This window comes from Pteropus medius, unplaced genomic scaffold (assembly GCF_902729225.1).
Source record: "Pteropus medius unplaced genomic scaffold, Ma_sr-lr_union100, whole genome shotgun sequence".
NCBI lineage: Eukaryota > Metazoa > Chordata > Mammalia > Chiroptera > Pteropodidae > Pteropus > Pteropus medius.
In genome coordinates, this window is record NW_024344378.1 from 6527357 (window position 1) to 6550112 (window position 22756).

General features: G+C 46.6%; 1 protein-coding gene across 14 annotated transcripts in view; it reads left to right on the plus strand.

Moving 5' to 3' along the window:
- CELF2 (CUGBP Elav-like family member 2) overlaps positions 1–22756 on the plus strand; it is a 473931-nt gene that overhangs the window by 308323 nt on the left and 142852 nt on the right. For 10 of the 14 annotated variants that reach the window (XM_039871055.1, XM_039871054.1, XM_039871051.1 and 7 more), the window contains one exon: positions 16377–16573. In XM_039871055.1, coding sequence (XP_039726989.1) covers positions 16396–16573 — 178 coding nt within the window. In that variant the 5' untranslated portion in view covers positions 16377–16395. Of the gene's footprint in view, positions 1–15982; positions 16203–16376; positions 16574–22756 lie in introns of those variants that run through there. The other 4 variants (XM_039871058.1, XM_039871056.1, XM_039871057.1 and 1 more) reach the window with 4 other exon arrangements.

Below are 22756 nucleotides of genomic sequence, written 5' to 3' on the forward strand. Positions count from 1 at the left end.
GGTGTTCCCGTGATTTCTAGATCTTTCCGTGCCCCGTGCTTGTGCCCCCTGTGCTGTGCGGGCAGGCGGTCCGTAGTGATGAGAGAAAGCCGCTAATGAAAGCTCTGTGTGGAAGCCTCAGAAGGAAGGTGATCTCAAAGCATGTGTGCAGCCGCAGGTCCGCAGTTTGATTCTCCCCGATCCGAATATACCCCGTCCTGAGGTGTTCATTCCCTCAGGTGGGCTGCTCGCCAGCACCCCGATGCTTTTCTGCTGCGACGTGTATCCATAGCTCTGGGGACACACAAAACCCTCCACGGCCGTATTTCCCAGGGGCAACGTGGCTTCCAAAACGGATACCACGCGACCCTGAGAGGGGGCCCGGAACCATGGTCATAGCGATTTGGGCTGCTCTTTTTTCGTATTTCCGTAGCTTCGTGTTCTCGATGAGTTTTTGGATTTCGGTTATCAGTAGTGCCCCGTGTCGTCATCGTCGTTTTCACTAACTTAGGACGTAAGTAAATCTTCCCAAGTCGTTGGCTTTCCCTCAAGCAGTCTTATAGGGAAAAGAAAAAGAAAAGAAAAGAAAAAAAAAAAGATTTAACAAATGGATCATGATTTTCAAAACATGACGCTGAAGGCAAGTCACAGGTGTCACACGTCTCTGTAGTGTCTCCCCTTTTTTTTTTGGCATGGTTACTAACTTTGTGGCACCATCTCCAGTTCGGTGTGTCCATTTTCATATAAACACGGACCCCTGTCATCCCGACTTTGAGAGCAACTTACTGTCTATTCCACGTTGTTGCGGAAAGCCTTCTTTCGTAGTACTGCTGTAATGAGTCGGTGACATGAGAATGCCTCTTCGGTTTATTTGATTTGATCACCCTTACAACATGGTCTATAAAAACAAACATACAAGCCTGAATCGAAAAGATGCTTGTAACACCTTTCGTAGCGGAGGGTGTTGGCATCATCATGGTGGTCACCTATCCCCAGCTTTCTCCTCAGCAAAGACTGGGCTGCCTGGACGCAGTCCAATCTCTCAGCATTAAACAAGAAGAAAGCAGAAAACCTAGGTGGTGATTTGTTTTTGGCTTTCACTTTTGAGCTCACTATTACATCTGTGTCACACTTAAATTATAATCTGCTATTTATTTCCCACGCGTATCACCTCCTTCTCTTCAAGGAGTCTATTTAGCAAATATTGTCAATTCTGGAAAATTATGATGGCAATTTTGGTTGCCCCAGTTTAGAGCTGTCATTTTAAAGTTGAAGAACTGTCGTAATATACTTGGTGTTGTCTTTATTAAAGGTAATAGAAATTTTTTCAGTCATTTAAAAATATCAAGAATAATAATTGCAGGTGACTTTTCAGCTTCTACGTTTGACTCCCCAGCACCTTTCAAGAGAGATCTGAAATTGTGAAAAGTTTAATAAGGAACAAAAGTAAGCGAAGAGTATTAATCAAAGAAAGTTTCTAAACAGTGAGGATATTTAACTGATTAAATGAAGACATGCTGTTCGTAATCTCTTTGCTTCCATGACCATAGATGTGTAGTCACTGTTTTTAGCAACATGGTATCTGGTCTGTGTTTACAACTGAAAAGCGTTCCGCCTCAGGTCCCACAGTCACGTGGACGGATGGGATTTGAACTTCAGGACGTCTCCTGTACGTTCCCTGGGTCCAGATGAGCACTCTACTGAAGAATCGCATCACGAGGGCCCTCGGTTTTGTGTGCTTTTGAATCTTCTGTCTCTTCCAGGGGCAGGATAACAAAAAATGAGGCCGGGGAGCATGAGAGTGCATGCTGGTATTTTAGGCTCTTGTTGATTGTTTCTTGGTTTGTTTTGTGTTATTTTATGTTGCCTTGAGGTCAGGATATATTCCTTTGATTTGAGTGAGGCAGGTAGGATTTTGAACTCTGGAGCCCTGCATCAGCTTTACCATTCCTGCAGACAGTGCATGGGGGACACTGTCATTGGCCACGAGCCATGATGGGGACCCCCTGCCCCCAGGGAACCAGCCCGGCCAGAGGAGAACCGAAAGGTCTTTGTGCCCAGTGAGCTGAGCCTTATGCTAACAGGCCTGGGGCTGTTTCTTCTAAGCAAACCCTCGCTTGGGTCCATGGGTCCTCGCGACCTCATGGTGAATTCAGCCAGGGAGGATAGAATGTAGGGGAGACCTCAGGAAAAGCAGTACAGCCTTTCTCCTCAAAACCAGAGCATCTGTCTGAAGCCATACATCCCCCATCCCACCCCCGGCCTCCGGGTCTCAGCCCGCCATGCCGGCGACTGCAGAGCTGGAGAGGCCCCCATCCCCGTGAGCGGGAGACAGCCCCAGGACACTCCACAGCCGCCGTGGGGGGGCTGCAGAGAGCATTCCAGAGAGGAAAGGAAGCGCTCCGTGGGGGAGTAAGGACGAGTGTTAGCTTCTTCAGAGTCCGCCCTGAAGTTCCCAGCCTAGCACGTGGCCCAGTTATATCCTAGCCCTTGGGTTTGCCCCCACTGATATTGAAGCGTGGAGTGGGGGGAGGAGACAAGTGCGCTGTGGACGGAACGTTTGTGGTGTCCACCCCGCCCCCAAGTTCACATGTTGAAACCTAACACCCAAGGGGATGGTGTTAGCTGGACAGTGGTGAGATCATGAGGGTAGAGCCTTCACGAATGGGATGACTGAGGCACCCCAGAGGGACCCCCACCCCTTCTCCCATGTGAAGTCTCAGCAAGAAGGTGGTTCTAGGAACCAGGAAGCAGTTTTTCACCAGACACCGAGTCTGACGGTGCCTTGATCTTGGACTTCCTGCTTCTAGAATTGTGAGAAATGTTTGTTGTGTGTAAGGCACCCAACCTATGGTGTTTTTGTCACCATAATCCGCAGACAGGTGGGTAGAGGAGGGCTGAGCAGCTAGCTGTTGCCAGTGCAGAGCTGGGGCACAGAGTTGTGTTGCCACAGAAAAACCTGATCATGTAGCCACTTCAAAAGGAACCAGACTTTGGGGGAAAAAATTGTGATACTTTGTTCAAGACCTTGGACATTTGGTTAGACAAGCCACTGAAAAATGAGAAATATAAGGGCAGTGACAGTGTCTCACCTGGCACTCAGTAAACAGTTTAATAAATGGAGGAGGAAAATATGGTGGAATGAATGAAATAATAGACACTGTCAAGGTCAAACATCAGCAGTGAAGGAGAATAAATATGGGCAGGTCTTCCCTTTGTCTCTCTAGAGAGATTTGCGGAATTATCACCCTTCGAACATTTCAGAATCCTTAAGGATGGTCATGAAGAAAACATAAACGTTTTTTTCCATTCCTGAGTCATCTTTTTCAAAGAAAACGTGTTTTCCCGTCACTTTCCTTCTATGGAATCACTACAGGTCACATACCCACAGTCCCCGCCTGGGCGTTCCGAATGCGGCCCGAACACGGCAAACTCACACAAGCCCATGGTTGCCACATCGCTGGACCTGGCAGGCATTTCCCGGCAACATTTCAGCAGCACGTGTTTGGCTGTACACAAGTCAAGGGTGGATTCTAGGTTCTGGATTCTGGCAACCCAGTTACGGTTACCCAGCATCGTGGGGCGTGCAGCAATCCAGTGACTGTGAGGTTGCCTGCAGCACTTATTTCTCAGAAGCTCACAGTCCGCCATGGTCAGATTTAATGAGTCGAGCTTGTAACTTCCAGAAACAAAAGAGATTACCTTACCCACATGATAAGAAAAAATTCTGTTACTGCCTGAAGTAAGGCATTCTGGATGTCCATTGAAGCATCATTGAGAGCCATGACTGGTACCTAATTTTCCCAAGAAACCAGCGATTACTTTTATTTTTCTTGTTTAGGTTGACCTGCCAAATTTAAGCCATCTTAGAGGGGTTCCTCCCCTCTCTTAAATATAGATAGAGGGATATTTAATTTTTAATATTCTCTTTCAGGTTTTTCGACAAGTTATACATATGCTAATAGAAATAAGCTTATTATTTGAAGCACAGAACTGCTTGTCACCGAAGCTTCATTAACACCGTTATCACTGCCTGACATTTATCTTATAATTTTCTAGAGCTGACTGTTGTGTCTCCATGGAAACCCAAATTGCAATTGAAACAAGTAGGATAATAAAGGCATCCACCGAGATTGACAGCATGCAAAGCCCGGTTACATTTGTTTATAGTTCCTTCAGAAGCTACAACTAGAGATATAGCATTTGCACTTAGGGTGTTGAGAATTAACTCTCTTGTCACATGTGGAACCTGACTCTCTATATGGCATAACATCATTGGTTCTGACGTTAGTAATTAGGTCGCTCATTTTTACTGGAATCATCTCAAGGCATTATGAATATTGGATGTAAAATTAACCATGATTCTATTTGGATCCAAAAGAAAATTCCCCCTGGATGATTTTGACACCGTGAAATGTTGGTCAGGCCTTAAAATTGGCAGTTCGTGATGCCTCATGAGTTTTTCTGGGCAGGGGGAGCAACCACACACTTGTACTACTTTTTTCCCCTTGATATGGAGGAACCTGTTCTCTTCTAAGTTCATGACTTCACATCGGTTTGGTTGGTGCCTCAAAGCGAAGAGTCATGAAACTGGAGTGGGTCCAGAGTGAATTAATCTGAAATTAATTTGATTCTGAAAGACTCCATCTGGCTGTGTTTGGGAAAGGCAGTTAGACAGATCTATAAACAAATCTGTATTCATTGTGCCAGATGTAGTGTCAAAAAATGAAGAAATGGCTTTAAAAAAAAACCAGCTATGGGGAATTTTGATATAATGATATTCAGCCTCTTAGAATAACAGCCATTATAATTTAACACATAATCCTCTTTTTATTCTTATTTGTTTGGGGGGGTGGATTAGATCTAAAGGAGTGTTTTCTTAAGAAACAAGCAAGTTAAATGTCAAAGCCTATTTTAATTGGTGATTTAAGATGCTAAAAGAAATTTATGACATGCTGAGAAAAAGAGAGGGGCCTATAGATTTTCAAATCAAAATGTGAGGTTTGGGATTGATTTCATCTTAAGATTTGATTTAGTGATTTAAAAACCAAAGAGGAGTGTCATTTGGTTACCTTTTGATACGTGGCTTTGTAGCATGACAGATAGTACGCTTGTGTCGCAAAAAACCAAACACAATGAGCTGACATACATAGAATTCTGGAAGTCTTCTTTGAGTAAATAGACAAACTTGGCAGGCTTTCTTTCCATTACTTTTGCAAATTTCTTTAAGCAAACTATCCGAGAGGCAAATGTTTTGGATTGCTATCTAGGAATTTAGTGCAATCACTGTAGAACATCTCAGTGCCTTTTCTTCTGCCGGGACAGAAAAGTTCTAGAAAATTCATGATTAGCCCCATGAATGGCATCACGGTCATCTAACACGGCCCTTTCATTTCCAATTTTTAAACCTCAAATATCTTTTGTAGTGTCTCGGAGAGAAAGAATTAAAGTTTCCTTCTGAATCAGTAAACAAGCATAATTTACGTCAGAAAAACAAGCTCCCAAAAGAGAACAACTCATTTCTTCCCAGGTCCCCACCCGCCTCCCTCCATTCTCCCAGAGGAACAGCAGGCACAATACTAGCGAGAGACAAAAACAGAGCCGAGTGCGTAGCAAAAATTAACCCCCTCAAAGCTGAAGAGTCTTGGCAAAATCAGTCGCTGCATTTGATGACAACAAGTTAGATGCTCCACGAATCCTGCATTTTGATGCTCAGGAGAGTGTGAGAACGAGGAAGTACGATCTGAGCCACCTGGAGCCCCTCGGGCACGAGTCAGGCTTGTTAGTTAAGTTTGCAGGAGAGATGAAAGCTTATCCTTTAAGGTGCCAATTCTCTTTACTGTCTCGTTTTGAAGGAATTCTTCTTAACAATAAATTATATATGTCCTTGCCTCCTTAGACGGAATGCATTGAGCACAGTGTGACCCTTTGGATGAGACAGGATTGTCGTTATGCAAATTAATTATTCTGCTGCGCTCCTGTCCTTGGGAACCTGTGGAGAATATAGGGTGGCTCAGCTGGGAGCGGGATTTCCACTGCTGGGCCTGGCCGGACCCACACGTCGTCGGCTGTCACCCCTTGGGCCACCTATTGCAAACCATCCCCTTGCTGCTTCCAATCTCCTCTGGGATTGAAATGCAGATGACAAAGACTGAAAAACCAACATAACTTAAGAAATCTTTGAGGAGGGATTGGGAAGGTTCCCCAAAGGGTTTAAAGAGCATAACATAACATCAGGGCAGGAACTTTGTGGCACACATTTTGACTGCTCTGAGGTCTTTTATTTCTTAACTCTGTTGCTGGCGTTTCGCAGACATATGAGTTTGAAGGTATGATCGGAAAAAAAGAGACACATCTGAGCCTAATAAATTAGGTTAGTCTATGGAATCACATACCTTTCTTCACGAATGGATTCTGTTTTGTGACCGAAAGGGCTGTCATAAATATGATGTAATCAGTCCCTGTTCACTGTCAACTTCTGATTTTTCCAGATCACTGGAAGGAAGCAGTGGACCTCATACCGCTGGCTGCATCCCTCAGCCTGGTGTTCAGTTTAACTTGTATTCCTTGATGACACATCGTGTGCGGCTGAGAAAGGTTGGTTAGAAGCAGGATGAGGAGAGGCCAGCCTGATATTAAATTCTGCCACCGATAAATGAAAAATGAATATGAATGGACAGATGATCAATATTTAACGGAAAGGTAGATAGAGTCCCGAACGCCGGGCAAACACGAAAGTCAGCGAAGTCTTTGTCCTTTAGCTCAAAGTAGGAGGAAGCTCACTAAATGGTTTCGCAGTGGTTTTATCATGATAGCCAGTGTCTAGGCGGGGGACAAGCAGGCCCACTGGGCACAACTCAGTAAGTCATCGGTAATGGGTGTATTGACCCTCAGATTTAATAGAACGAGACTAGATGGGATAGCATGCCTCTTTATAATGGCAGTGACGAATTACGTAATGTGTGGCTTAATTTTTACAACTTTTAAGACTTCTCGCTGTATTAAATCTATCTATTCAGAAAATGTGTGTCGGAGACAAACTGAGACTTGAGTTCAAAGCTCCATGCTCACCTTCCAGATGAGATCTCAGCATACATCCCTTACCTTCATCATTTAGAGTTGCAATCCTGCACCCAACACTCCCTGTCTCTCTTCCCTGCTACGTTTTTCTCCACTGAAATGATCTCTTTCTAATCTCTTAGATTTACTTATTTTGTTCATTTTATGCCCACCTCTAGACTATAAGCTTCCTACAGGAAGTTTTACCATCTTTTAATTATTGCTGTATCCCCAGCACCTTGAATAATGCCTTGGACTATGGGGTCGCTTTATAAATACTTAACGAATTAATGATAAGACGTTCCTGTCAGCAAGAATTCCAGTCTCCCCATGTAGCTGATTGAGAGCTCAGTTAAATACTGTTTCTGTGGGTCTGCTGGTGAGAGAAAGGAAGAGCCCCAGAAGACGCTTCTGCTCTCAGACTTGGGACAGGGCTGGGGGACAGTTTAAGCCAGTCAGGAAAAAAAAAAGGGAGGGGTGGGAATTGAACATGAAAACTGACCTGGCAGAAAAGACAGGAAAAGGTTATTTTTAAATGTGCTGAGTTGGAGGTGGGCTTCTGCTGTCTGTAGCTCCAGGAGATCGGATCGGAGGGTTGATGGACAAGACCAGGGACGTGCCCTCCACAGGAGCAGTAGTGAGTGACAGCAACATTGGAGAGTGGGTCACCCCCGGAGAAATTAGTCCAGAGTGGCGTGCCGAGATGGACAGGGCCTTGTGGGCAGCAGCGGGCTCCCAGTGTACGGCATTGCAAATGTAGGTGGGGACTGGGCGGTGGCCCCTAGTGCGAGGACCAGCCATGCCCGTGATGGCCGTCCTGCCTAGGGCCTGTGTGGCGCGCTCTTCGATGTGGCTCAGGTCTCCTGTCTCAGGTGCGTGCTCTGAGGGACAGAGGACCTGCTTGTCCTCAAGTCTCTGCACCTGGTCAGTCTCCCTGCCAACTCGGTGACTCCACACAGCTTATCATCCTTTGCCTCTCTGATTTTTTTCAGATTGCATTTAAAAATTTGACCACAGAGATGGAGTGTGGTTTAGAATGCCAAAAGCCAGTCCCCATGGCCAAATTAGTCACTTGTTGCTGGCTTACCCCAGGCCCTATATGTTGCTCTGTTCTGGGCCTTATCGCTTCGTATTTTGGTTTTATGTTGTGCATATGTGTGTCTCTTCTCTTGCCTGTGAGTGGCTTAAAGGCATAAATTACATGTTTTTCAACTCTCCTGCAAACCTAGCACGAGGCCTGACATAAAACTAGGCTTAATAACTATAGTATGAAGTTAAGAAAAGGACTCTGTGTGAGAATAAACCTTAGGTGAGTTCGAAATCCACTTTCCTCACCAGTATTTCTTCGATGAGTGGAGAGTGTTGTGAATCCACCCTCACTGCCTTCTCTTACGTAAGCAAGTCCTGGCAAAACGTCTTAGCCAGTGGCGCAAGCGGAAGTTACTTGCTTGGGGGAACACAGTTGCTCCCAGGCCCGGTGTCTGTGCCGTTTGTCACTCTCAGCATACACCCCTTACCTTCATCGCTTACCGCTGGACATCTCAGCTAAAAATCAGTGTTCAGTTTGGGAAGTTCGAGCCCGTACTGAGGTTTTCCCCACATTTGTCTTTATTTCCTAATGACTTACCTTTCAGTTAATTGATGAGCCAAACCAGCAGCGTTTTCCCCATCATCCCAAGGGCCGCTGACAAGTACTGGCCAAAGCCAACAGGCGACTTCTGCAGCCTTAGCTGTGGGCGCCTGGAAGGGTGTCCCCCAGAGCCAGGCCGCCCCTGCCCTCCCTCTTTTCTCCATCTGTAAAGTGGGGGGCAGTCACGGGGGGAGATTAATTAAAGTGAGCCCTCAAGCACTTTGAAAATGTGAAGCCGATACCAATTTCTGTGTCGTTATTATTCCCCTGTTGCCATTTCTGAGTTCATCTCAGAAACCTCTTCCTGTGCGAATGCCCTCTGCTCTGAAGTCCTCTGAACTGTTTCTGACAAATCACGGAAGGAAATGTGCCCCCTGGACAGGGGCTGTCCAGGGCCGGCGCCTCACGGCCTTCTCAGCGGGCGTCAGTGTGTGTGCAGACCCCAGGTACCCCCGGCTGCCTCCACATTTACTTCTCGGGGTGAGGGGGGTCCCAGCTTTCTGCTTTTTTACCAGCGGTCAAGTCGAGATTAAGCAATAAGGTTTTCCTTTTGCTGGGTGAGTCCAAAGATCTGTGTTCTGCAGCCTTTTCTACAGGAATAGTCTCCTGCCAGGCGGGATTGCATTTCACCCTGACAAACATACGAGTCGTCCCCAACTCACCATGGCTCGACTTGTCATGTTTTAACTTCGTGATGATATCAAAGCGATACACATAGTAAATGACGTGAGACATCCAGCACTTTATTAGGAAGTAGGCTTTGTGTTCGATGATTTTGCCCAACCGTAGCTAACAGGAATGTCTCGAGCACATTTTAGACGGGCCAGGCAGGGCCGTGATGTTCAGTAGGCCAGGTGCATTCAGCGCATGTTCAGCTTACGACGTTGTCACCTTCCGATGGGTCAGGGGCCATATGTATAGCTTTTAGACATCCAACCAGATACAGTTCGACATTAACTAGCAAGCCACCAGAATGCCCACCACAAATGTTCTTTCTTAGACACGTAGGAATGAAATTGATGTCCTGTATGTTTTTAGGGGTTTTTTTTTTTTCAAATTTTGGCAAAAGGGTGAAAATATTATATGGTAAGGAATAGGAAACTTGAACCTTTTCTTCAAAAGAGCACAAATCAATTTATTTACAGTTTGAGCATTTGGAGAAAACCCTGCCTCCTCCAGCTACTTGGGGTATTATTTGGTCCAGTTACTCTTCTCTGAGTTCGCAGCCAATTACAGGTGTCTCCCCTCAGAGGAGGGGCCCCATTCTCTGTTGCCACAGCCACGACTCACAAGACGTTGGCTGCACTGGATAAATGGTGACAGTACCTTCTAGGTCAATACAGGGATGTCATTGGTTTGATCACCTTATTGGCAAGAGGTTTACCTACATTGTCCAGTACCCCAAGATCCTGCTAGATAGAGCTCTCTTCACAGTGACCCCCGAAGTGGTGCATTTTCAAAGGGAGATGCAAGTCCCAGAGCATGAGGTCGGGTGACAGCCGATTCCCTTTCCTAAACCGAGAGGCTGCGGTGAGCGTAGAGGGTAGAGTGGCGGCTTCTGAGAGGGCCTCGTCCCCGACTCTGGTAGGGTCTCCAGGTGCGGTGTGGGGGAGAGCCAATGCGGCACCCCCAGGGCCACACTGCTGGTCCAGCGAGGAGAGGATTCTGTCGTTAAGTAATAGGCAGCAGCCGTGGGGACAGCGCGGAAGATGGTTCACCGCACGGGGTCCCATGCCCGCCCTGCTGCCTGCCGGGGGGCACCAGGCCTGTAGCCAGGTTCTTTCTCCTTATGCCTCATTCAGCTCAGTCTGGGATGACTTCCTGTGATCACCGAACAAAGCCTGTTTCTCCGTGTACTACTGTTTAAGTACAAATGATATTAAAAAACGATTCCCCGGCCCTTTGAAAGAGTGGCCTGTCAGCTGACTGAAATGATGGGACCGCAGTTGGGATATTAGGAAGAATTAGTACAAATTGAGAGAGATGATGCTCTGGCAGCAGCCCCACGCCCCCAGCCACTCCGCGGCTCCATCCGAGCCTGCAGGCTTCTCTCGACAGTGTAGGTGACACCTGGTCGGCTCCCTGGCCTGGGCCTTAGTCACCTGTGAGCCCCAGGGACTAACTTAGACACAGGGAACCCACTCTAAGGTTTCAGGCAGCTGGTCATATTATCTAAATTATCTTTTCCATTTATCATCATCAGGGCCAAACCATAATCATAGAATTATAGAAATTGAGAGCTAGATGGGAACTATTTTTCTCTTAGTTTTCTACGAGGAAACTGAGGCACGGTTATATGAATTGCCCAGGATCCCCCAGTTAAGTTAATACTGAGCCACAACAAGAACCCACCACCCCGGCTACCTGCGTTCGCGTGCCTCAAGCCTCCATGTCATTTCCCTGATGCCTCATTCCCATTTTCCCAAAACAACCTCCTGATGAATTAATGTTTTGGTGAATTTCAACTCTAATTAGTTTTTTAACGGTATTTTTGCATTTAGAGCTACTTAAATTTAAGATAACGTTAAATAAAATTAAAATTTGGGTTCTCAGTTGGACTAGACACATTTCACGGCTTCAGCAGCCACACGTAACCAGTGGCCACCATACTGGAATGTGGAGATTGTAGAACATTTTCATCACTGCACAAGGTTCAGCAGCACTGATACAGAGTCTTCCTTGGAAACAAAAACACTAAGATAAAAAAGTATGGGAATAATAAGATTATTGAAAACTACCGGGGAGATGAGCTGTCTTTATACAAAATTTTTTCAAAGACAAAGCATCTTTGCATGTTGGTTTTGGGTTGGGATAGCTTCTACAGGTAGCATTTTTCTGTCTTTTTTTTTTTTTCCAGCATTAATACAATAATTTATAGCCACTTGGCATTTCTTATACCCATTTTATAAGTTACTTGTTCTTCTATGTCAATGAAGGGGTAGTACAGAAAGTCATCATCCAAGGAACAAAAGAAAGAATAAAAATATCAATTCTTTTGCATCCATTCTCCAAACAAAAACTTGCAGTTCACTGGGCTTTATGGAAGCTTGTTGTCCTGGAATTAATAATGATAATAATGCATTTAAATCAATTATTGTAATTTTAATGTTTTAGTGCTTAGAAGAAACTCTGAAGATCTTGCATATCTTCTGTCGATCTACTTACTTCTCTTTACAGCAAAATAGAGTAGGGAAGTAGGTCAGTGCCTGTGCCGAAAGCAGAAAGTAAGCACTTTCGGTTTTTTTCCAAACATCGTTATATTTCCATCTTGGCTCTGAGGCCGATGCCACCGATGGCCGCTGGCTTAGTGCTCTCTAACTTGTGGTCTGGTTCCATATGGCATCTGTCTTGGAGGAGCCTTATAGTTGCCTCCTTGCCAAGAGCGAAAGCAGACTTGGCACTCGCAGTCTTATAGTTTGTAGGACAAGTGCCAGCAGAGATGTATGTGCTTATGTCGAAGGCCTGTAAGTGGCCGCTGAGTCCATAGGAAACATCACCCGGTTCATAGAATATTAAGTGACGACAGTGGACCTTTACCTCTTAAAGTGTCCAGATTCTGCAGGTACCTCTTCTTTGGGGTGTGACATAGGAAAAGATCACTTTGCCTCCATGGCTCAATTGCTTCATTTCCAAAATGGAGATAATGATTTCAGCTACTGGAGCTGTTGTGATATTGAGTGTCAAGCACCTGGCAAAGTTCTCTGGAAAAGAGTAGGTCCTCAATAAATAATAGTTGAATTCGAATCTGATTCTTGCACTGTGGTGGGCGCCGAGGATGGCTGGGGAGTAAATAGAAGATCTTACAACGTCTTGAGGTATTACTGAGATTTGAGGTATTTGTTCCCGTAATTACTTCTCTGAAGAGTACATTGTTTTTCCTGGCCTCTGGCAAGAACCCCCAAAGGTTTAACTGTTGGACACGCCATTTCTGGCTTCCTTAGAAGTGTCAGCTCTGACAGCCCCATGAGACAAAAGAAGTCAGACTAGAAATGAGCTTCCACCAGGAGGAAAGTTGGGAGTCCAGCGGGAGGATGCATTAGAAGTTAACCAGGCTGTGGCAGTGACATAAGGATCAGGGGTGTGGGGTTTGGCCAGATGGGGCCATGGGTCGGGTCGGCCCACCTGTCCCTCACAGCGTGCGGGAAGATGTGCTGTCCTTGTTGTTGATTTGTATAACAACTAGACCTCCTTGGATTTCCTTAAGGAAGTGACTATCATGCCCTTAGCACTTGGTGCGAATCTTTGGGACAGTTGTTTGCACAATGGCAAGTAGTGAGAGAGAGGGTACCGATGTGGATGAGAGGCTCGCATTGAAGGGACCCTGTGGGGGTTGAGAGGAAGGAAGGGAATCTGTGGACATGGAGACGCCTAAGTGATTATTGAGAAAACGTGGGCCGGAAAGTAGTCTTAACGGACTCTGAAGTTCAGCGTTTTGCCCCCTCCTTCCCACAGTTAGAAAAGAGGACAGATGTGTGTGTGTTTCTTGCAATGCTGCCTTTTATTCGGCAGTGGGATTCCAGCGGCCCAGTAGGTCTTGCTCCTGGCCTTGTTTTCTCACAGATTTGCCATGAGCTGTTCACTATCAGCCCAGGGCAGACTCGATGCAGCATTTGGCCACACGATGGGTTGGAAATATTTTGTGCTTTGGAGCCCATCGGGCCTGGGTTTGAATTCTACTTGTATAATTTATAAGCTGATAATTTTAGGAAAGGAACTTCTTAGATGCTTGCATCTGGAAAATAATACTTTCTCAAAACGTTGTTATAAGGATTAGAAATAATGTGTGTAAAGCACCTTGCGCAGTATCTGGCTTATAAGTGCTCCTTTAAAAAAATTGTTCCTATTTAGGATATGAGTTGTGTTTGAGTCTATACGATGAGGAAATTTGGATTGAGAGGTAGACTTGTGGTAGTCACTCATTTCAGGCACATCACAAGTTCAAAGAAGAGCTTAAACACAGAAGCAGCTGTCCCTTGTTAGACACTTACTCTGGGCCCATGTATTGTACCGAGCACGTGACTGTGAAATGGAGCCCGCCATTCCCATTTCACAGAGGAAGAGTCCGAGGCCCAGAGCGGCACAGTCAGGAAGCTGCCTCAGGGGGACAGTAGGACTCCAGGCATCTCTGAAGGATGGCTGGTGTGAGAGGGATTGTAACTCTGAGCTCAGCACCACAAAGACCAAAAGTCAAAAGTACAGGACGTAAGCCCTCTTCTCAGTCTCTCCTCCTCTACGTGCCTCGGTGAGTGTGCATTTTTTGAGAGAGTAAAAAAATGGCCTCTCGTTTGGAGAGACATGAAGGGATGCTCGCTCTGGGTTCTAAGTTTAGACATTAGGACTGCTATACTTTGACCCAGCTCCTCCATTATATTAACTGCTCTGTACAGACAAGATGCAACAGCTCCGTGTTTTGAACTTCCGTTCTCTGTTAGCTGAGTGAGACCTGTGGCAATGCCTTCCTCTTTCCATTCTAGCTGATTGTCAACAGCGGTAACCACAAGTCCTTCCTGCCCCAGAAATAAGTCTTGCCACACACTCAGCTCTCAAAGAGCTGTGAACACTGCATTCTGTCCTGCCGGGGGCTCTTGTCACCTCCACCCCACCCACGTTCGCTCCACCAGGTTAAAGTGTTTATTGAATTCTCGAAGGGCGATTTGAAAACAAGTATGCATAAGGACAGGGTAAACTATGGAGGTGGGATATAAGCAAGCATTTCATTACACCTAAAATGTTGAAAGATTTTTATGTTCAATATTTTCTTTAGCAGCCTTTTTTTTTTTTTTTTTTTTTTTTAATAACGATAAGGTTGATTAGGGAAAGCTCTGAAAGTGCTTCAAGTTAGACAGTCTGATTGTTTATCTCAAGGGGAAAAAAATTAAGTGGTAAAATGCGGGCATGAGAAGAAGTAGAAATTGAAGCCAGGACCTGGTGAAGCGTATTTGCCATCGTTTTGCTCTGGATTAAATTGAATTCACAGTTTCTCTTCTCCATAGATTTTTGTTTGTTTGCTTGGTTTTTAGCCCTAAATATCTTCCCCCCGCCCTCCCCGCCAAGAGCTTAGGACTAGCCTAGGTCCACAGCAGATTTAAGGTGTTTCAGTGTTTTTTGTTTGTTTTAACCAAATAAGAACCCTACTGAAGATCTTTGAATACTTTCTTTTTATTACCCACGTCTACAGTGAACTGACTCCTGCCACTCTGTCTGAAGTTTTAGTTTACGTGGGCCCTTTTGACCTTTCTGCCTCTTGGACTGGAGGCTGGAGGATGGTCATGAGCATGGCTCTGGAGATATTTTGTCTGCTGATTTACACTTATCGAGGTGCATTTTACTTTCACAGGCTGTGAGAAGCTAAACCAAGAGCACAGTACTGAAAATGAATGCTGCTCAAGGCATTCAGCCCTGTCACTGGACAGAGTGGGTGGGTCTAAGGTGCATTCAGAGGAGGGCACAACGAACAGGGTGTATGTTCTTGCTTTATTATTTACTGAAGCTCTGATGAGAGGATCCAAGTAAAAAAAAAAAAAAAAAACAGAAACAAAAACGAAAACAAACAAACAGAAAAACCACCATCATCATCATATTACATGATGATGACTAGAATTGCAGGCTCTAGACAAGCATTCTCTTTTCCAAACGGGGCCTTTGGAAATCTTAGGGAAGAGTGATATGTGAAAGCTTATGTTCTTGCTTTTGGTATCAGCCTCAAATATTTACTGAAGCTAGGAGGAGAAAGGGCCGACTTTTCTCTTTTCTCTCCCAAACGTGTGATTGTTTAGAACTCAAGTGCAACATCTGGAAGTCAGACATACAGAGAGCAATTTATGGAGTGTGAAAGATTTGAAATATTCAGTGTCCTTTAGCGGGAACTCAACTTTGTGGGGCTGCATTTTTTTTTCCCCCAGCACAAAGCAGGCAATTCTGAGATCGCCTTTGCCTCTCTGAATTAAACCCTTTGTGCCCGGGTCCCATAAACAATGCGCTTTTTAAATGGGAAACCCCCTCCCCGCCCAGGCCCTCTCCTCCAGGGTCGGCAGCCAATCGGCTGCACCCAGCCGCATTGCTGGAGCCTTTTCCTTTCTGAGCAGCAACAACGTACTAATTTGATGCACACATGGATGCCTCGCGCGCACTCTGCAAATTCATCATCAGCATCTCGCATTAGTCATCTGACGGACTGCCAAATGTTTCATTTTCTTTTCATGTGACTTTATTATTACCACCTCTCCTCTTCCAAAAAAAAAAAAAAAAAAAAATCTCCAAAAAGGGAGGGGAAGGGGGGTGGGAATCCAGCAGAAATCCAGCCCTGCCTTTTCTTTCCACACGAGAGCCGGGGAGGCCGATCAGGCTGCGGATGCGTGGATGGCAGCCTTGCAGCACGAGACCTGCACTTAACTTGCAGCTGCCTCCCGAGCCGGGGTGCAGGATGTCCACGCCCCGGGTGACAGCCGGCGGGGCGCTGGCCTGCGCTGGGGCGGCGGTGCTGAGCAGCAGCAGTCCGCAGTGACAGCCGCCGCCGCCCAGGAGCGGCCGAATGGTGCCTGCGCTTTGTTTTTAGTTCATCAAATTTCTGCGACTCATTAGGCACTTTGCCCCGCGCTCCTCTTCGTCCTCCTTCCGCCTCCCCGCCCCCACCCCGCCCCCCGTTTTTTTTCTTCCTGTCCCTCGCCGTGCAGCCCTAACTCTGGCTCCCGGTTCCCTTTTTTGACAGTAACGGCACAGCCAACAAGATGAACGGCGCTTTGGATCACTCAGACCAGCCAGACCCAGATGCCATTAAGATGTTTGTGGGGCAGATCCCCCGGTCCTGGTCGGAGAAGGAGCTGAAAGAACTTTTCGAGCCTTACGGAGCCGTCTACCAGATCAACGTCCTCCGGGACCGGAGTCAGAACCCTCCCCAGAGTAAAGGTACAGACAGCGGGGGGCGCGCGGTCGGGGTGCCCGGGGGACGGGGCGGCGGGCGGGGGGCGGAGGGGGTGCTCCCTGGGCGTCGCGGACGGGAGACGGCGAGCGGGGCGCCTGCTGCCCCCGCGCCCCGCGGCCAGCCCGGCTCCTCCCCGCGCCCCCGCCCGCCCGGGGCAGGTGGACCGAGCGGGGCCCGGGCCGCGCCTCTGTCCCTGCGCGCTTCGCTCTCCTGAGGTCACTTTGCAGGCAGTGCAGGCTCTTCTCGGGCGGAGTGGCCGCCTCTCTAAGGAATCGTGTTGCTCAGCCTTGCATTTCAGGAGCTCACTCTTCCCACTCCTTCCCTTCCCGGGATTGCTCGTGTAATTACAATTGCCTTTCACTTTTCCGTAGCCTGTGGGGGAATGCTGAAATGTCTTAGGAACAGTGGGGTCCCGGCGGTCTGGGGAATAAAGGGTATACACTTTTAGGAGGGGCATCAGTTCCTTGGGTCTAGATGGGGATCATTAGGTGAAGTGTGCCTTCCGGGGGGCAGGAAGTAACACCCTAGCGGCCTGAAATAGTTAGCACACCTTGGAAATACTTGCGGTTTACGCCCTCCCCTGTGGTAGGATTCTCATGTACAGTCTGGTGGCTTCTCCTGCCTCCATTTTAAGATGAGGGCAATATTGGGTGGGGGGAACGGGGACAGCGATTAACAGAGAGAGAAGCCAGAAACCTCTGTCCTGGGTTGAAGCCCCTGTGCATTGGAGTCATCCTTTGTAAGCTCTGTGCAGAGCGAATTTAAAATACCTTCTCTGCTGCTGCCACTTGGTCTCCGCTATTCTAACCTTGCTTTAGTAATTTTGTTCTTCCTCTGTTCTTGATCTCTTGGTTTTTCTGCCCAGGGCTCCAATGTCTTTCTGTGGGTCTCACAGTTTCTTTTTCTTTGTATCTTCACGTTTCTGTCGGGCCTGTTATTTTGTTTCTCTATAGCCTTTCCCAAGAGCTCCCCGCGAGCTCATTGTTTGCCTTGTACATTCACTTTTGCTGAGCACAGGAACGTCAGCACACACTTTGCTCTGCGCCTCTCCGTTGCCATCGAGGTGAAGGGGTAGGACTGAGTAATCATTAAAACGCTGACACTGAGTGACATTCAGTGACACTAAGAAATGGGCCATCTCTTGTTCCCTGTCGTCACCGAGGTCTTTTTGGACTTTCTGGAATGAACCTTTTAAGGAGTTTAAAAGCCTAATTAATACTTATAAAGATGAACAGACATATCTTCAGATTATGCTCATAAGACTCTCGTTTTCTATCTCAAAACATATCATGTAACAACGAAAGTGTTTTGAAAGGAACACATATGAAATTTTGTCACCACAAACTTCATCGTTGCATAACTTGCAAAATAGAAAATGAGATCTCTAAAACAGACAGATTAAAGACGTCACAAATTAGAGCACTGTTAAGAACCTGTATTGGTCATGTCCTAAATTGTTTACCTACATGTTTTCCAAATGGAGAACACTAGAATTTGGTTTTTGATCATTAACTCCCACAATATCCTACTGAGGAAAGAGAGTATGATGCACTGGACTGAATTTATTAGCAAGTGTGGGTCCTCCCACCCTGTGGAATGGCATCCACAGAAAACTAGGCCAGAGGCAGTAAACTAGTGCTTCAGAGCAGGCACTACAGTTCATTCTTGACTGGGAAAACGTGCCTCCAAATTTCAATTTATTTCAGCATTTTTCAAAATGATCTCTGATATAATATGAGTTCATTTATTATGATGCCTGATTACTCGCATTTTATCTTTGGATTACAAGTGTCTGACTTTAACCAAAAAGACCTTTCTCTCAATGAAGTGAGTACTTGGACATGGCCTAGTTCTACGATTTTTTTCTCTTTCTCCAGAGTTCCTCTGAGCAATCTCTTATCAGCCTATATTCGAGACGGTACATTTTGTTAACTTCATTCACTGGGTCTTATAGCTAACTTTATTAAAATAGTTTGCATAAGCCCAAGGTCTTGGAGGGGAAGAGAGGCCTGATAATGGAGCTTACTTTTTTTTTTTTTGAGCCTGTGCCATGTACCAAGTTCTATGTTAGGGGTTTCACATATGTTGTCTCATTTCGTTCTTACTGAAATCCTGAAAGTAGGCGGTATTAGTCACACTTTACAGATGAGGCTCAGAAAAAGTTAAAAATGTAGCTCCGTTTACCAAGCTGGTAAGAGGCAGAATAGAAATTTCAGCACGGTCCATCTGTCTTCATGTGCTGTACACCATCTTCCCTCTCTGGGAGCTGAGACTGCAAACCAGCCTTGTTCTGCTCCATTTCAGGGTTGGGCCAGAGGCCTCCTCCTTTACCTAAGTGTTCCCCAAGTGAAAGGAAGGAATTTTGCCCTGAAAAAGCCGGGTTGATTTTGTCTCTGTCTTTGTGTTTAGTCTTTATGCTCATGGGTTTAGATTGTACATCACTCCAAAACTCTTGGTGCCCTGGGATAGAAGTTACAGATGAAATCATTCAAATCTTACCTTTGGAAATATAGGTCAATTCCCATTACTGTGAACTCCAAGTCTCACATCAAATATTGCTTGAAGTACGTGGGCTGTCAGCCAAAGCTTGAAAGGGTTTTTGTTATACAGACATCTCTGTTGTAATGGTATTAGTTGTGATGGGATTTGAGCTGTATAATGACATTCCTCTCAGAGGATTATAGTCCTTAGGCTCTTACTTTGAGAGAGCAACAGCCACCACTTTTCTTTATACTGGACACCTGTGTGTGTCATATGTTATTTGCCTCTTCATGTAAAATGGGACCCCACGTTTACGTTGGTCCTGACTCTGCTGGTGGAATACAGTTACCGTGTTTTCCCCAGAGTGATATCGGAGCCTCAGAAATTAGAGTTTTGGAGGCGTTCTCTAAACACGGTGTAAACGATCTAAGTAAGGCTTTGGAGTGGCCTTGATTCACTGCCTTACTGATGTCGACAGTTCCAAGGCAATTCACCTAATCCAGTTGAATCATATTTTTTCCCCTCACTTTGCATCTGATGTTCTGTGTCATCTTTGAGGCGTAAAACTTTTGTTCCATTTTTTAAATCATCCCGTAAGAGTTAGAGCCTACGCTACCTTTTTCTTCTCCCTATAGATGGAGATATTGACCGTGCAGGCTCAGCAACTCTGGGATGCCTGGCTGAGTCAACTACCTCACCTCCTAGGACTCGTGGAGAGGGTGTTTTATTCCGTGGTTGTTGGTCAAGTCTGTGGATGACGAGAAATAATACCACACAGGAGTTAAGAGTATGGCATTCGAAGTCTAAATTTAATTTCTGGCTCAACCGCTCCTGGGCCTTGGCCTTGGGCACATTCCTTAATCACATCTGAACGGGGAGACCCTCCTCCTGGGGTCGCGGAGATGAAGTCATATGCTTTGCACAGAGCTGGAATAGGCTACCAGCTCGTGGTGGTGGTGGTGGCGGTGGTTATTATTACAATTATTATCATCATCGCTGTCCCCAAGAACTTGAATCTCATAGAGACAATGAGGCCAATACACAGGTCACTATAACGTAAAAGAACATGAAATAAGTCTAAGTGAGAAAGAGATGAGCGTATCTGAACTCTGGAGATCTGGGGGTGGGGGTGGGGTGTGAACAACTCGTAGCTAGCAAGATAGGAAAAGGTGGCATCTTTATCAAATCTTGGAAAAAAATTAGGATTTCAGTAAGTAAAGACAGAGTTGAACATTACAAACGGATGAAGTGGCCTGATTCAGGTGCGGAGATTTGAAGATGCAGGGCGACTTCTGGGAACCATGACTTCTCCCAGAGTTCAGAGGGAGTATGAAATCCATGAAATAAAATGGAAGAGAGGAAGTCACGATGTCTAGGAATATAGGCTCCGCCCAGTTCTGAGAGAGCCTGAATTCTCAGGGTGAAATATTTGAATTTTATTTGTCAGACAACTGAGGGTCTGCGAGGGGGACTTTAGCAAGGGGAGAAGGGGCCGGGGGGCTGGTGCAGTGTGCCTCTAAAATGCATGGAACCTAAAGAGGGACAGTCTGTACAGAGGACGGAAAGGGAGGAATTGAGGGGCGCAGACATGAGTGCCGGGAGGAAGGAGACTCGGTAACTAAATGGGGAGGTTATGACTGGGAGGTTTGGGCATAACTGGGAGAAATGGGAAAGCAGTCGGCAACGGTGGGAACAAGGCAGGGGCCGAATATTTCATATTCAGTTCAGTTTTGACTCTGTTGAATCTGAGGTGCTGCTGCAGGGGAGCCAAGGGGGACACGGGCCTAGAAAAGCCACTGGACTCGGCGGTGGGAAGGACTGCAGAGCGTTTCAGAGGGGCAACGGCGGCCGGCGTTGGGGGAGGACTGTGAGGTTCGCGTGCGGGGCTGGGATCCGAGACCACCCTCTCTAGTGGTCTGGTCGTGAAGGAAGGGGCTTAGCTATAGCTTGTTTTTTAAACAAAAGGTGAGAAGGTAGAGCAAAAGGTGATAGCGAAAGCGTGAGGAAGACAGGAATCAGCATCCTCGAAGAGACAGGAGCGTCTGAAGAGCTACGCGGCAGGGCAGGGAGACGGGAGGTGACGGCAGCAGAGCTCGTGTCAGTCTGATGAGGGGACCAGTCCCCAGGGCGGATGGCCCTGGTCTTCTCAGGAGCGCGTACGTTTCTGAGGTGGGCGGCGGAATCGAAACCTTAAGAACGAAAACGGTTTTAAATGACAGCGCCGGGAATTCTGACGAGGGGAAGAAAGGCCGGCGGGGCACACTTAGACCGTGGCGATGTAGAGTGGGCCCTGCGGTTTGGTTCTGTGACTGTCCATCAGGGGTGAGCAGAGAAACGGAATCGTGGGGAACCTGAAGCTGGAGATGACTAAGACAGATGTGGCGGAAGGTCAGGAAGGGCACTGAGTGCACTAGAGCGTTCTCAGAGGCCTAAGGTAGGGAAGCTGATGAAGGCAAAAGGTAACCCCTGGTCTGGAAAGGAAGGAAGGATCGAGAGGGTGGAAGTAGTGATTGGGTCGCTGGAGGTATGGACAGCAGGTTCAGCGAGACCAAGCTCAGAACCACCATCTGGTAGGTAAATTCCCTGCCTTGGATCATTCCTCTCTTGATATTTCAGTTTTAATCGGAATTATAAGCGCAGACCCTAGCACCCCAAAAAACCTTACTCTGATGAATGCTAGTTACACTTTTTTAAGCTCAACCAGTTGGGCATTGTTAATCTGATTTTACAAGCGGGGACACTGAGGAGCCTGTGCTAAGTGATTAGAACAAAATCATTTGGCATTCGAGACTGGACGGTAAAACGAACGCTCGGTCCTTAACCTGTCGCCTCATCGATCCCGCTTTACCCTCTCTCTTTGGCGACTCCTCAGCCAGAGAAGAACTAGAAATGGGAAGTGGCTTGTGTTGACTCTCACTGCGTGCCACAGACTTGAAGAACAAAACTTCCTTTTTTCGTGAAATGTGCTCAGAGGTCATGGCGTAACCGCGGTGCAGCTGCAGCCCTCCCAGTGCCCAGAGTTTTCTGGGTGGAACAAAGATTCAGTTCAAGGCTCCTCTGGGAAGGGTTATTAACTTTAAATTTCAAAAAAAAAAAAAAGCAGCTATTTTGGTGGTTCTCATGCTGTAACCATTTCACGTTCTTGTTGGTCAGGCTCATTTAGGGCGACGCCGGGGACTGGACAGCTGCTCGCCTTGGGTAATTCGATCCTCACCCCACCTCCACTGAGCTTAGAGCATGACAGAATATGAGTTGCTTCTTTCCATCTTAAAACCTTTACTTCAGCCTTCAAGAATCCATTAATAAAATCTGAGTGTGCCCTAATCTCTCCCCCAGTTCAGGACAATGGGAAAGCTTGTGGAGAACGAGGTGAGATGCTGGGAACGAGCAGACAGAGGCCACGAGCAGAAGGGAGAAAGGCTCCGAAGCCCGATTTTACTCGTTTCAGAACTGGGCAGGGCAGCCCTGCGTCCAGAAGATTGTTCTGTGCTGTGGTAGACTGAGAGCAGGCCCCAGAGGTCAGGAGACACATAAATTCATTGTCACAAGCTGGTTTAGAGAACACGCCTCTATTTTTCATGCCTTACGGTGGCAATAATACCTATCTCAGCATCGTTTTACATGTTCAGTGGGAGAACAGGTCCGAATGCTGCTGGTCTAGAGTTGATAATCTCATAAACTTTATT